The sequence below is a fragment of the Corythoichthys intestinalis genome, chromosome 11 (assembly GCF_030265065.1).
Source record: "Corythoichthys intestinalis isolate RoL2023-P3 chromosome 11, ASM3026506v1, whole genome shotgun sequence".
In the NCBI taxonomy this organism is placed as follows: Eukaryota; Metazoa; Chordata; class Actinopteri; order Syngnathiformes; family Syngnathidae; genus Corythoichthys; species Corythoichthys intestinalis.
The window spans coordinates 14,830,619-14,845,769 of record NC_080405.1 but is presented as its reverse complement, the minus strand read 5'-3'; the positions used below and the strand labels follow the sequence as shown (position 1 = coordinate 14,845,769).

Genomic DNA, 15,151 nt, shown 5'->3' with positions numbered 1-15,151 from the left:
ATTCAGCAAACGGAACACGTTGTGTATGCTGTAACGTACTATAAATAAGCCTTTCATTTTATCCCCACATTTCTATTTATTCATGGCCACGTCTTCTCTCTGTAGCATCCTACATATCCTTTATAGTCTCCCGATGTTTCTATAGTTTAATTAATCTGATCAAATGTTTTATACAGTATGTGCACCCTCCAAATTCGCTCTGGGTATTCCTGTATCAAATTGCTCAATTAGCAGTTGTGAATCGCCAACGGGCATGTTTTTTGCAAGTCGGGTTTGGCTCCATCGCGTGGTGCGTGGCGGGCCAAAGACTCATTTGTGGTGTTTGATTGTGCACGTGATGAATTCCAAGCAGCGGATGCATTGTGCTCCCGCCATCCATTGCGTGAAGGCGATTCTTCCCAAAGAATCTTTGCCAGCTTTTTCGGAAATTGAAGCCAGCTTGGGCTCGGAGCAACACTGTCTGATTGTCTTAGAGCGGCCATTTACTAAAAGAGATTGAAATGTGGCGCCACGTGGACCGAGGGCGGTCGAGTTAAGTGGCACTTCTCCGAAGCCCATTAGGCTTTTCTCTTGATCAAAGGACTGGGCCCCGCGAGTCTTCCAGGGCGTGAAGCGGCTCGCACAATGAGAAAAGCCAGGGGCCATTAAATCCACCTAATTTACCTTTCGTTTGGGCTCCAATTGGCCCCACTATAAATTTAGAAGCAGCCAGCGAGAGCAAATGAAAGAATCCTTGTTAGGCCATCATTAGTCTGCTAATTGCTTTAGGAATGTGTTACATACTTAAAGTCAAGGTCAGGGGGAGTGTGCTCATTTGAATGCTGCGCAGGGAGGCTGTCCTGTCGTTGCAGTGGAGTTATGAGGTCAGAGATGAACGAAATAGTGTAATTATGCTGCTTAAAAGGCATGTTTGAGCGCTTTGATTGAAGATCCCTGCGATGGACGAGTCAGAGATGACTGTTTTCTGTGTGGGTGTGTAGCACCGCCATCGCCGGTCAAGTAAGAAAGGTCAAGGGTATCACATCATGTTTTATTCCACCGGAGATTTAATCAGACTCTATCTTTTCATCACATGTCACATTCTCCCTTCATCATGTGTATTGATTCTTTTCAACAATCTTTGCAGATATTTTGCTGACATATAATTCGTACAAGTTCACCAGATGCTACTCTACTTTGAGGGTTCATACCTTGAGGGGCTGCTATAATAATTCCAGCCTGCCATAAAGCCCCAAGGTAGCTCCAAGATCAACACTGACATAAAATATGTGTGAAGGGACAGACGGATGCATGACTGGAGATTGTATAGGGGCCATATTGGTCAATAAAGAAACCTTCACACATGTACCGGTAAATCCGGCAATGTTCCAGTATTTACCTGGTGCTCGCTCATGTGTGAACGCAAGTTGAATCGGGCATTAGCCGCAACCTTACCGCCTCTCCACAGAGTTACAAGTCCACTACTTTACCAGGTCACATTATGTCACTCATTATAGAAAGGCTTATAATCTTTGCTTAGATTTGACAATCTTTTCGTTTTTCAAATCTTTTTTATGATGATCAATCAGAGACAGCCTGAACCTTTGAGCCAACCATCCACATTATCACAAAATATGGGATTAAATGGGATTTTCTTTAAAAATAATAATAATAATGTCTGAATGAAATTTAAATGTGCTTGAAATTAATTATCTTAATAAACAATTATTATTAATTATTTGTATCATTACTATTAAGATTGTAAAAGGTTTACAATGTTGCTTCATCACAACAATCGAGAATTCATTTAAGCGTAGGCCCTATTCATCGCAAAATTAAATTGAGTCCAAAAATGAATATTAACACTTTGACCAATAACTATTCACTGTGTATAACAGAGGCATTGGGTCTGAAAGCAGCTTTAGTAAATATGGTATCTTGATTTGCGAGTTTAATTTGTTTTGTGACCTTATGTCATTAGCCTAATTTGAGCTATCAGACGTCTGCCATCTTTTGGTGCAAAGAAGTAACTACACACCATATTTGCAGCTCTCGCTTGTTAAAGTCAGCAATGTTTCTTGTCGCAATTGTGCAACTTTGGCCAATGCTTAATTTGTAAATCATATGGTGCCGGAACGCAAAATACATATGACAGTGCAGGGATGACGAGACGGGCACAGGTACCAGAACATACGCAGAAAATGGTACTGAAAACAACATGCAAATGCCCACTTGCCATGCTGTGGGATTTACAAGCCTCAGTTTCAGATAATATCCATGGTATAAATGTTATGACAATAATTTACAATTGTTTAGTCAATACTCACAGCACTGGCAATTGCCCACATAACCAGAGGTGGCACTTACAGTAACATACAGTCTAACTTGTAAAACATTAAAAAAAAAAAAACTTCTTTTGCAAGTTTCATCCCCCCTGTCTTCTCTGGCCCCAAAATTCCCACTGCCACACAAATTGCTTCACAATTGCTGCCTGTTGCTCCGGCTGTTGGTGGTCGACCTGGCTGACCGCTGGCGCTGTAGCTGGCACAAAACCTGACCAGCTGCTGCCACGGTAGCAGCCTCCTTCCCCCGCATGGCTGGCTATCCGTGAACCTGGCTAGCTGCTGCGGCGCTAGCCTCCTGCTGCACCCAGTCCCGCCCGTTAGCATGATCGCTGCAGCTGCCCTCATCACCGGTTGTTGCTTTTCTGACTCGTTTTGAACCATCTTCCTTCTTTTTGAAATAATACAGTAAATGCAACTGTCTTTTTGGCACGTTGAAATACTGTTTGATCCTGGCTGCTTGCCCATTTTTTTTTTTTTTTTTTGATTTGTTGGTCCAGCTTTTCAGTGCAACAACAAATCTCCCACTCTTTCGAATGACGTTAAATTTTTATAAACAACATGCAATTTTTGGGGTGTCGTCAGTAAATGAATTTATGCAAATTCTTATTTTATTGTATACTGTAATGTCCGTAACTATGCATAGTCCCATTAAGAGACGCTGGAACTGGAGAACTGTGAGGTAGTAGGAAGTGACGGAGACACGGGCGAGAAGCAGTTAGCGGTCGAATGTGGCGGCAGTCCACTATTATTTTGTTTATTGTTTTCTTATTGTTGCTACAATAAAGTGGAGAAAGTCATCAACGACTCATCTCCTTCTTTTGCCCCAGTCGGGGCTATTACAATACATTTTTTAAAGCTTTTTTATATTATTATTATTTTATATACACTTATATACACGAGCGGTCTGGATCTGCTCAAATAAGTCCCGGAACACATGGAGGCCAAAATCAAGAGGTGCCGGATCTTGTTCCGGCAGGATCCTGCACAAATTATCCCCTGACTTAGGCACATAAAGAGTTAAATTGCTTGTATTGAAGTGAACGAAAATGCCTTTAATCTGTTCCATCCAAACATTGTGACATGTTTTAGCAAGAAATATTACAGTATAACATAAAAAACTACAAGTAATCCCCGGGTTATGAACAGTTCCATTACTAAAGTAGCGACGTAACCCGATTTTTCGCGTAAGTCGGAATTCACCCTTTAACTACCCGGAAACACCCTATAAAATCATAATAACGATCCAAAAACATGTATTATACATGATATTAATAAAATAAAGTAAAAAATGGTGACACAATGGCAGACGAGACACTGTTATGGGCCCCCCCCCAAAAAAAAGACTGGAGACAAAATGTCAGATGACACTCCAGCGTTCGTAAATTCGAAATCACGCAAGTCGGGTACATCGTAACCCGGAGACTACTTGTGTTATAAATAACTACCGTAACTTTTGGACGATAAGGCGCACCTGACTATTAGCTGTCTCCCAACAAATTTAACACGAAAACGCATTTGTTCATAGATAAGCCGCACCAGACTATAAGCCACACCTGTCCTCACTGTATTATGGGATATTTACACCAAAAAATATTAACCGGTAACACTTTATTTGACAGCGCCGTCATAAGACCGTTATAATTATGACATGACTCTGTCATGAGCATTAATGAATACTTATGTCAGATGTCATTTAATGTCATAAGGCAAATTACCTCACTTTTGAATCCGAGCTGGACTAAGTGGAGTAAGTGACAAAATTTGCCGGATGACACTTAATGACATCTGTCATAAGCATTCATAAATGCCCATGACTGTGTCATGTCATAATTATGATGGTCTTTTAACTGTTTTATAATGCCGTTGTCATATAAAGTGCTACCTGTTAACTCAAATAAATCAACAAATAATCCGCACTGAGCAATAAGCAGCAGGTTTCAAAATGAGGGGGAAAAGTAGCGGCTTATAGTCCGAAATTACGGTACTATAAATAAATACAGAAGTATTTTTACTTTGGAGTTATAGTGACGGAATCTCATGGTCCTTCCCCCACAGAGAGGCGTGGGTCTGGAACTGGACAACCGCCTGGACGAGCGGGGTTACTGCTGCCAATACTGTCACCGTGGCTACCGCTTCTGCCGCCGCTATCACGTGCCCCTGGGCGGCTTCAACCCGTGGCCATACTATTATCGAGGGGGCCACGTCATCTGCCAGGTGGTGATGCCGTGCAACTGGTGGATCGCCCGCATGCTGGGGAGGATCTGAAAGGAGCGAGCCAGGGAACAGTTGTAGTCCGCATTGAATGGTTGCTTTGATGCATCTTTTACACCACTCATGAGATGAAAGTGGACCGACGGCTGTTAATTATTTCCTAAGCTAAATGTTGGCCGGAGGCTTGCTCGTCACACTAAATGGGCCCTGGGGCATTTTGGAGGCTTTCTTAAAAGGAAGTCATCATCTATCATTACAAATGCTTTTTTTTATCATCATGTATAATGCATGCTAAAATTTTTGGCCATTGTCAAATATTTGAGAAGAATTGTGATCATTTGTGGGAAGTTTTACTGTACTGTATCAATATTTTTATACAGGACAACAGTACATTATGTCAAGGTTTTTCCCTAGCAGTTATTCCTTTGTTAAGCATGTTCATGTAAAATATTTTAGTTCAGAAAATGTAGTTATTATTACTATAATTATTAATTAGGGTTGAAAAGTACTGTAATGTATAGCTATTTACAAACAGCTCACAGTATTAATGGTAAAATTCCAATTGTATTGTTCGATGAATATTTGGCTACTTGTCCTCTGTTTGTTCACTCTTTGTTCGGCTTTTATAGTGAAATATGAATAAGAAAATAAAATGGAATACATCTCTTTCCTTCAACTTGTCTTAATAGTAAGTAGAAAATTAGACCTATTGTATGGTGGGAGAAAAGGGATTGACTGATTACACAATAAATAAACTCACTGTGTTTAGAGTTATATCACCAAAAATAATCCCAGGGAAACCTGTGGGTAAATTGGAAATCAGTGTTGTAAATGGGTCCTTCCAGAGTTGGTGGACATTGTGGTTTGTTTGTTTGTTTGTTTGTTTGTTTGTTTGTTTGTTTGTTTGTTTGTTTGTTTGTTTGTTTGTTTGTTTGTTTGTTTGTTTTTTGTCTTTGTTCTTTTTTCTGTCTTGTTGCTACATATTTATCAGTAACAGGTAATGAACTACCCTTGATTTCTTGCAGATCAATTATAACATTTTTATTCCATGATTTATATGATATTGATTTAAAATATTTGGCATTATAACCAGGGGTGAAAGTGGGCCGGAATGCTCCGGTACGCCGTTCCGGTAAAAGATTTGGAGGTGGAAAGATGCTTTGATCCTTAAAATATGACGGCAACTGTCAAAACCCTATGTTAAAAAAAAACTGCCAGGCTGCAATACACACGCAACTCATATCCAAGAAGAAAAAAATCTACCAACGTTAGATTTACATACACAAATGTGAAAAACAAGCATAATACAGGTAGTCCCCGGGTTACGACATACCCGACTTACATGATCTCGACTTTACTACGCTGGAGTGTCCTTTTGTTTTGTTTTGATAATGTTGACATTTGCTTTTTGATGCATGCTTTTATCTTGGCACAGGAAGCGTAGAGCAGGTAGGACTAATGGCCCGCGAGTAAGCGCGCATGTACTGTATACACGAAGGGCGCACTAGCATGCGCCCACACGAGGAAGAGCGCATTTGTTTTGTTCCCACGAAGTCGCACAACCGAGTGAGGGAGATAAGGCAAAGCCTGCGAGCCTGTGCGCATATGTGTTGCATGTGAAGCATTCACAGAGCTAACACCACTATATAACACCTTTTGTACTGTTTATTGTGCATTTTCAATTGTGGTCAAATACTTGGGGCGAATTTATGTGATTGTATTGACCTCAATCACATTACGTCACAACTCCGCCCCCCTGACTGGAGCCGCCATATTGTCCGTCAGCTCGTCGTGTTTACACATTACCGCTACGTACATGCCTCCTATTGCGGCGTGTTTTTCGGCTCTTTAACATTAATAATCAAAATGGTGAAGGCGTGTGTGGCGGCTGGACTTGAAGTTCTACCGCATTCCGAGAGACCCGAAGAGGAGAGCGAGATGGACTGCTGCAATTCGACGAGAAAACTGGGCACCAAACGATCACCACAGACTATGTAGTAGTCATTTTATATCTGGTAAGATGCATTTAATATATATTTAGAGGGTTTTGGGCTGACAACCACAATTAAGATCATTGCGAGGCTAATCGCCGACAACATACAGTTTCAAATTCAAGATGTTTATTTCTTCCACCATCATTACATTTTGAATAATATTTAGCTGGTACCAAGTGAAAGAAGCTTGCCTCGTCTACGGATCATCAGTTAAACAGGTGTGTCCAAACCTTTTGCAAAAAGGGCCAGATTTGGTGTGGTAAAAATGCGGGGGGCTACCTTGGCTGATTTACGTAGAACAATACATTTAAACAAATTTTAGCAAGACCTTCTGTGTGTCACATTTGCTTTATTATTGTGTTTTTTAATTCATAATTTCAGCAATCTCGCCTTTGTGGCGTTCTCTTTCGACACTCGGGCTCTTGCGAAATAGTGCTGCTGTGAAATTAAACTAGCTTCAAGTTGCTTTAATTTCTCGCTGCGTATCTTCCCTGTAATGTTGTAGTACATGTCAGCGTGTCTTGTTTGGTAATATCGCGTCACATCGAACGCTTTGAAAACAGCGACTGTCTCTTTGCAAATAAGGCAGACACAGTTGTTGTATATTTTATTGAAGAAATAGTCCAATATCCATCTTTCCTTGAAGCAGTCAACTTTGTTTTTTATTGATTGTCGCCATTTTATAAAATTGGAAGAGTCACACGGGGTAATGTTGCTTAGAAGTTTCGTGAGAATATGCTGAGTTTCTGTGGATAAGATAGTTGTAGATATCAGGGTAGCAGATGTCAGGCAGAGACGGCGAAGACAGCGGGTCGAAAAATATCGATTTAGGCATCAAATATGGATCTAGCGAATGGATCGACCGAAGCTTTTCCACATAACACCTTTTATGCAACACATCCAATGAGTTTACAGCGTCTGAAAGCACCGGGCCTTCCATGAATTGCACTATAAATTGCACGATAAATTGAGACTGATTGAGAAATTGAGAATACGGAGACACAATGACGGACAATATGGCGGCACAATACGGCGACACGTCATTGTGTGACGTTGGTGATTGGGGTCTATTTGATGATGAACGGACACTAACTGTTTGTGTGGATGGTTATTGCTGTATCAGCAGCTTGTTATAAATGCAAATTTGAATTGCTGTTAATGAAGATGAAACTGATTTAATTTTATTTTTATTTTAGGTATATTCACAAAGTGTTGATGTCATGAAAAGCTGAATAAAGTCAGCAAACCACACGGATGTCTGAAATCGTCATTTCGGATTAGCTCATTGTCTAAGTAGGACTTAGCTCCAATGTCTTGGCAAGGACAGCACAGTGGCGTAAAATTAATGTTATTGGATAGTTATTGTTGGGTATTTAGGGGTACTTAAAGGGCTAATTTCGGTTTATGCGCAAGTTCGGGTTACGTCAGCAGCATAGGAACCGAACTCATTCGTAACCCGGGGACTACCTGTAAAGTGCTCCATTTCCACCCACATTAATTCATTCCACAAAGTTCTCCCCAGCGGCTCTGTCAGTGTAGTTTGACGAGTCGCGTCATTGTGCACATATGCGCAGCTGACCACCCTGGAATCAACTGTGCTTTCAATTGGCTGACATACTGCCATGTGATCAGCATGGATAGTTAGCTCTGATAGAAAATTAAAAAATTAAAAAATAAAAAGCTTGTTTAATTAATGCAATAAAAAAAGGGTAATGCAACTTGATCAAATCTTTAAGAGAAAGGAAAGAGTTGAAGAGGCTTAATTATTTTATTTTATTTTATTTTATTTTATTTTATTTTATTTTATTTTATTTTATTTTATTTTATTTTATATGCTCTGATGGGTTCAGAACATTTTTCATGTCAATGTGCACAGATTTTTGTTCATTTATGATACTTGTAAATACATTTATAAATTAATACATTGTTGATAAAAACTAATTTAATGAAGTTAAAATGAGTAAAAACAGAAATACACACTGGTTACGACCCCAAGATTTTTTTTCATGGTATTTAGGAGGGGCGAATGAACAAACGTCATTGGTAGCTAATGAGTTAAATGAGTGCCACATAACAGTCGGGGGAAAAAAATCATAATTCGTGGAAGAAAAGGTTCAAATTCATTTCAGATATTTTATTTGAGATTCACTTTGGTGATTCAGGGGAAGGGACATGAGGGGAAAAATGAATTATTGGTGGCTCTCCTCTGGACTAATTTGTTATTTTGAAAAATATTTTATAAGTACTGCTTTCACAAAGTTTTTCTTTTTCCGACTTGGTGTCAGCGAGAAGTAGCTTTATACAGAAACTTGTAATATTTTGTATGTGAATTATTTCAAATGTGAAAGGTGGGATGTAAAATGTCTTCCAGTCCAATTCTGGAATGACCCAATTACTTGGATGAAGAAAATAGGAAGAGTGCCAGTTGGAGTAGTAGCCATTTCTACATTTCTATCTTATTCTCAAAGGTATGTATAAAATGTTAGTTTTGGTTTTCTTTGAGTAATTACCAGAAGCACAATGACTAGCCTACTTGGTGCACTATCTGTCCATTTCAGCATCAAAAGAGCATATCTTTGCAGGTAATCTGAGCAACAGGAAATTCAGTCATCTTCACCATGACTGTGTTTCTTCCACGTCTATTCTTGAAATATCAATTTACCTGTTGAAAAATTGACAGTGGTTCTGGTGTCCTACTTCTGAGACTTACTTTAAGTATCAATATTTACAACCGAAATCTTCAACCGGCATTTGACTCATTCTAACTCCAGTTGTACGGAAGAAAGTTAAAATCATGTGTCCAGTGTTTTACACTACTTGTCAATCCCTATCCTTTGATCAAATGACAAAGAGTACAAGGTTTAAGTGCTGATATTTGCGATTGCTGCCTGTGATGTCAAAGGAACTACTGTCTGCAGTACACATACATTTTTAGACCACCTGGGGGAGGGCTCAAGGTCTCACTCGCTTTGTGCTTCTTCTTGTCATCTTCTTCCTGCTGAGGACACTAACTGAAATGGCTACTTCTCCGTTATTCGTGGACAGATCATAATGAAATGTGGTTTGTATATTTTAGAGATGTACTATATACGGATGAATCCTCAGAGCCTGATTTTTAATTTTTATTGTCTCAGGGCTGATTAGGTATGTTAATTAATTGTGAACTCATTGTTGCCTTTAGGATTTAGCATGAGTGCATGAGTGGATTGACGAAACGTTTAGGGAGCGAGCCGGTCGGTCGTAATTCATTTTAACTTGTTGTACGAACAGGTTTATTATGTTAGTTAAAGAACTCAAAAAATGTAAGCTTTGAATAACCTTAAAAAAGTACAGTTGTGTGGAAGACATTGAAATAATTTAAGTTAAATCAACGGGAATATCTTTTTTGCATTCAAAGTATTATCAACTGTGCAAACCACTATGACGCTCTAAAATGCGTTTCACCACAAAATGCTTTATCTTTCCACCATTTCATTTAAGATGAAAATTTTAATTATGTTATTCATTTTTTTTTTGTTCTGTTTTGTTTTCTTTTTCCTTTGGACACAAAACAGACCAATTCCTCAGTGAAAACAAAGCACAGTTAATTAACAATGCACAAACAAACTCCTCAATTTATCAGTCATTCATCTTACAGCACAACATATTCAATGTGTCATTAAGGAATTAAAGTATGTAAATTTAAAAGATTAATAGACATCACATATTCCCAAGGTATTTGACAATGTCAACATTAAACAATACAAAGAATTAATATTGAACACTAAACATCATATCATTCGCCATTTATAAAACAGTATAAGAACCCTCAAAGAGACTTGACGTCCCTTGGGTGTACAGAGCTGTGGTGAGGCATTGCGGGATTTACAGTAATGTCAGTTCTCTTTCTGCATCACATCTAAAATTACGCAGGTCTGTTGGTGCCAGGAATAGTGATCGGAGAGCAAAAAGTAGGATGTCAAGTCATTAATACTACGAGGTGATTTGTCCTAATAATAGATTTTTCATTCCACATTACTTGGCACTCACTCACCTTCCCTGATCACACTCTGATCTGACCTATCTTCCCTCTTCTTATCCTTTGCCTTTTTGGAACCCCCCCCCCCACCACCACCACCACCACCATGGTACAAAACCATCTCTAAAAGTCAGGATGTTCATAAATCAACAGTCAGAAAAGTTGTCTACAAAAGGAAGAGTTTGAGACTGTTGCTTCTCTCCCAAGGAGTGGCCGTCCACCAAAGATGACACCAAGAGTTCAGCGCAGAATACTCAGAGAGCTAAAAAAGAACCATAGAGTGTCTGCTAAAGACTGACAGAAATCACTGGCACAGTCCAATATCTATGTGGACACATCAACTATATGTAAAACTATGGCCAAGAATGGTGTTCATGGGAGGAATCAGTGGAGGAAGCCACTGCTGTCTAAAAAAAAATTGTTGCTCGTTTAATGTTCGCAAAAAGGACCTTGGACACTCTACAGAGGCTTTGGCAAAATATTTTGTGGACTGATGAAACTAAAGTTGAATTGTTTGGGAGTAACACACAATGTCATGTGAGGCTGTTTGTTGCCTCGGGACCTGGACAACTTCAAGCATTAATGGAAGAATGATTCAAAAGTTTATTAGTATGTTTTGCGGGAAAACCTGAGGCCGTCTGTCAAACAGTTGAAGCTAATAAGAGGATGGATGCTGCAACAAGACACTGATCCAAAATACACAAGTAAGTCAACTTCAGAATGGTTCCAGAAGAACAAAATACACTTTCTGGAATGGCCAAGTCAAAGTCCAGAATTGAACCCCATTGAGATGCTGTGGCATGACCTAAAGAAAGTGATTCATGCCAGACATCCCAGGAATCTGACTGAACTACAGCAGTTTTGTAGAGAAGAATGGGCCAAGATTAGTCCTGATTGATGTGCCAGACTGATCTGCTGCCACAGGAAGCGTCTGTTTGAAGTTATTGCTGCCAAAGGAGGGGGGGCACAAACTATTAAATGTGATGGTTCACTTACTTACTTTTCCCTCTTCTGTCATTGTTTGCGTACTATCCCCATTAAAATATGAAAACCTATAAATGTTTGGATGGTTTTAGTTAAAGCAGACATTGTTTTTTCATCTGTGTGATTTTGACAAAGATCAGATCACATTTGATGGTGATTTTATGCAGAAATGTGAGAAATTCCAAAAGGTTCAAATACTTTTTCCACACCAATGTATATGTATATATTTAATGATGTTCCCTATGTTCTTTCTTACTCTCTGTCCCCCATGAACCACTTTTTGTCCAAATACATTCTGTGAATAAACAACACAATATAAGCAACCATAATGAGAGTACATTAAACTATCATGTGGCACATTAAAACTGTTTCAGCCTTCAAAGGCACTCTGATTTGCCATTTTCCATCTCTAAGCAGCTGAACAGGACAGGCTAAAACAATAAAAGAAAATGTGCTTGTCATGTTCCTAATGTAGACTTTCCTATGCAGTGTGCGAAGTAATGTACTGCATCTTGACCTCAGTGGCTATATAGCAATGTCACTAAAAATATATATAATTTAGACGTGAATGAAGAAGAAAGACATATTAGCTCATGCAAATAAGTATGGATCGAGCTCTGCGGCAGCGACCATATTGTTATTTTTAAATCAATAATGTCGATGGCCTGGAGCAACGTGTCGAGTAAAAAGAATAGTGGGACAATTTAACAAATGCAATAATTGCAAGCATATGTCAAATATACTGACAAGTGTATTGCTCAGAATAAAAACCTAAGGCGCTTTGGGAAAGTTCACATCATCAATTCATTTCTCTCTATTTCCACCTCATCACAAGCCTTATTCTTATTCATCTTAATAATAACTGTTTTCATTACCATGAAAGCACGCTTGCACGGATGCTGCTGCACTCACAATGTGGAGGAAAAGGTGTTATTTTTTTCCACAAGAAGCCGTCGCTTGTTGTCACTTTGTGTGTCTCACAAAGTCTCCAAGGACTCTTTTGTGTTGTTGAGAGAGTCAATTGTCACAGAAACCCAGAGAGTCCTTTTGAATGCTGAATACTAGTTGATACGCGTATTGAAGACGGCTCGCCGAGCACTCCTTGAGCCTGTTGGGACACCACATTCAATATTAACCACAAAATTGGAGCTAAAAGCTTCTGAATCGAACACAATCCAATTTGGCTGTCATTTTAATCTTTTTTTGTCATAGGAAATGGAACTAGTTGGGAAGGTAAATAAAAAAAGTCCAAAGTCTACGATGTATTCTTTGAAGAAGTCGTTTAGCTCCTCGGTTAAATTGTGTAGAGGACAGTGGAGGAAGTTGTGCCGTTTTTACTTAAAGGAGGATATTAGACAAGCCCCAAATAATATAAAACACAAAGACATGCAAGAGATGATGTACACTGCTGGCCAAAAGTATTGGCACCCCTGCAATTCTGTCATATAATGCCCAATTTCTTATAGAAAATGATTGCAATTACAAGTGCTTTGGTAGTAATATCATCATTTATTTTTCTTGCAATGAAAAAACACAAAAGAGTATGGAGAAAAAAAAATAATCATGATCATTTTACACAAAACTCCAAAAATGGGCCGGACAAAAGTATTGGCACCTTTTGAAAAATCATGTGATGCTTCTGTAATTTGAGTAATTAACAGCACTTGTTACTTACCTGTGGCACATAACAGGTGGTGGCAATAACTAAATCACACGTGCAGCCAGTTAAAATGGATTAAAGTTGACTCAACCTCTGTCCTGTGTCCTTGTGTGTACCACATTGAGCATGGAGAAAAAAAGAAGACCAAAGGACTGTCTGAGGACTTGAGAAGCAAAATTGTGAGGAAACGTGGGCAATCTCAAGGCAACTAGTCCATCTCCAAAGACCTGAATGTTCCGCTGTCTACCGTGCGCAGTTTCAACAATAGGTGTAAAGCCCATGGCACTGTGACTAACCTCCCTAGATGTGGACGGAAAAGACAAATTGACGAGAGATTTCAACAAAAGATTGTGCAGATGGTGGATGAAGAACCTCGACTAACATTCAAGCAAGTTCAAGCTGTCCTGCAGTCTGAAGGTATTATCCGTCGGCATCTGAATTAGAAAGCACTCTTTGGTAGCATACCCAGGAAGACCCCACTTCTGACCCAGAGACATAACAAAGCCAGGGTGGAGTTTGCCAAAACTTACCTGAGACAGCCCAAAACGTTTTGGAAGAAAGTTCTCTGGTCAGATGAGACAGAAGTAGAGGTTTTTTGGAAAAGGCATCAACATAGAGTTTTTGCTTTGCTGCCTCTGGCACTGGACTACTTGACCGTGTGTATGGAATTGTGAAGTCTGAAGACTACTAACAAACAAATCTGCAGCATAATCAAGGGCCCAGTGTGACAAAACTGATTCTCCCTCAGAGTACTGAGATGTACTGGATTCCATTGAGGCATATATAAACTGATGCCATTGACGGGCATTTACGTTAAAATTAGGGCTGTCAAATGATTAAAATTTTTAATCGAGTTAATCACAGCTTAGAAATTAATTCATCGTAATTAATCGCAATTCAAACCATCTCTAAAATATGCCATATTTTTCTGTAAGCTGTTGTTGGAATGGAAAGATAAGACAAGACGGATATATACATTTGACATACTGTACATAAGTACTGTATTTGTTTATTATAATAATAAAGCCACAAGATGGCATTAACATTATTAACATTCTTTCTGTGAAAGGGATCCACGGATAGATTGTTAAAGGATAAATGTGAGTTTGTATATTGCGACTAAATACTGCCATGTAGTGTATTTGTTGAGCTTTCAGTAAAAGATAATGTAGTGACAAAACTGTTCTGCCCAAATGCATGATGGGAAGTGGGTAACCATGACTGTGTGTAGCGGCTGCAAATACTGTATCATCTCTGTGTTGTGTACAACGTAGGGTGTTAAGAAAAAGATCAATTCCTGTTAGGCTTCCCCACATTGCTCGCCACAATAGTTAGTATTGTTGAGGAAGACATGTCAAAGCTTTAGATAAATAAAAGCACGGTCCAAATGAATGCCTGAATCCACTCCACTCTCATGTCACTCCCGCTTAACTCCATATATACGTAGAACAGCGCCATTGTAGTCTGTTTGCGGCAATGCATGAGTGGGTCGTTCCGCGCATGTGTTAAATATTTTAACGTGATTAATTAAAAAAATTAATTAGCGCCCGTTAAGGCGATGAATTTGACAGCCCTAGTTGTGCCTTATGTTGGTTCAACATGTGTGCTTTATGTGAAAAGCAGACATTTGCTTAATACTGAAGGAAAGCAATTTAATCAGATGCAAATTATGTATTTCTTTAATGTCAGTTCAACATGTATTTTGGGGTGAACATGAGTGCCTTATGTTGGCTCAACAACAGTGCGTTATGTTCGCGCAACATAAGTGCCTAATGTTGGCGAGACGTGTGCTTTATGTTAAAAGGACACAATTGCTAAATGCTGAAGGAAAGCAATATTATCGGGTGCAAATTCTTTCCATAATTTTTTTATGTCAGTTCAACACCCCATTTTTTTGAGTGACAGAGCATTGTAAGAATCTCATTGATGGATAGCATAAGCGGTTGTTCGCAGATATGTG

At 39.1% G+C, this 15,151-nt stretch overlaps 1 protein-coding gene across 1 annotated transcript in view; it reads left to right on the top strand.

Moving 5' to 3' along the window:
* The window catches only part of tnmd (tenomodulin), a 134,789-nt gene extending 129,685 nt beyond the window's left edge, over nucleotides 1–5,104 (top strand). The window contains exon 7 of the mRNA XM_057849408.1: nucleotides 4,380–5,104. Within this exon, the coding sequence (XP_057705391.1) occupies nucleotides 4,380–4,589 (210 nt within the window). The 3' untranslated portion in view covers nucleotides 4,590–5,104. The remainder of the gene's footprint in view (nucleotides 1–4,379) is intronic.
* Nucleotides 5,105–15,151: the final 10,047 nt, after the last annotated feature.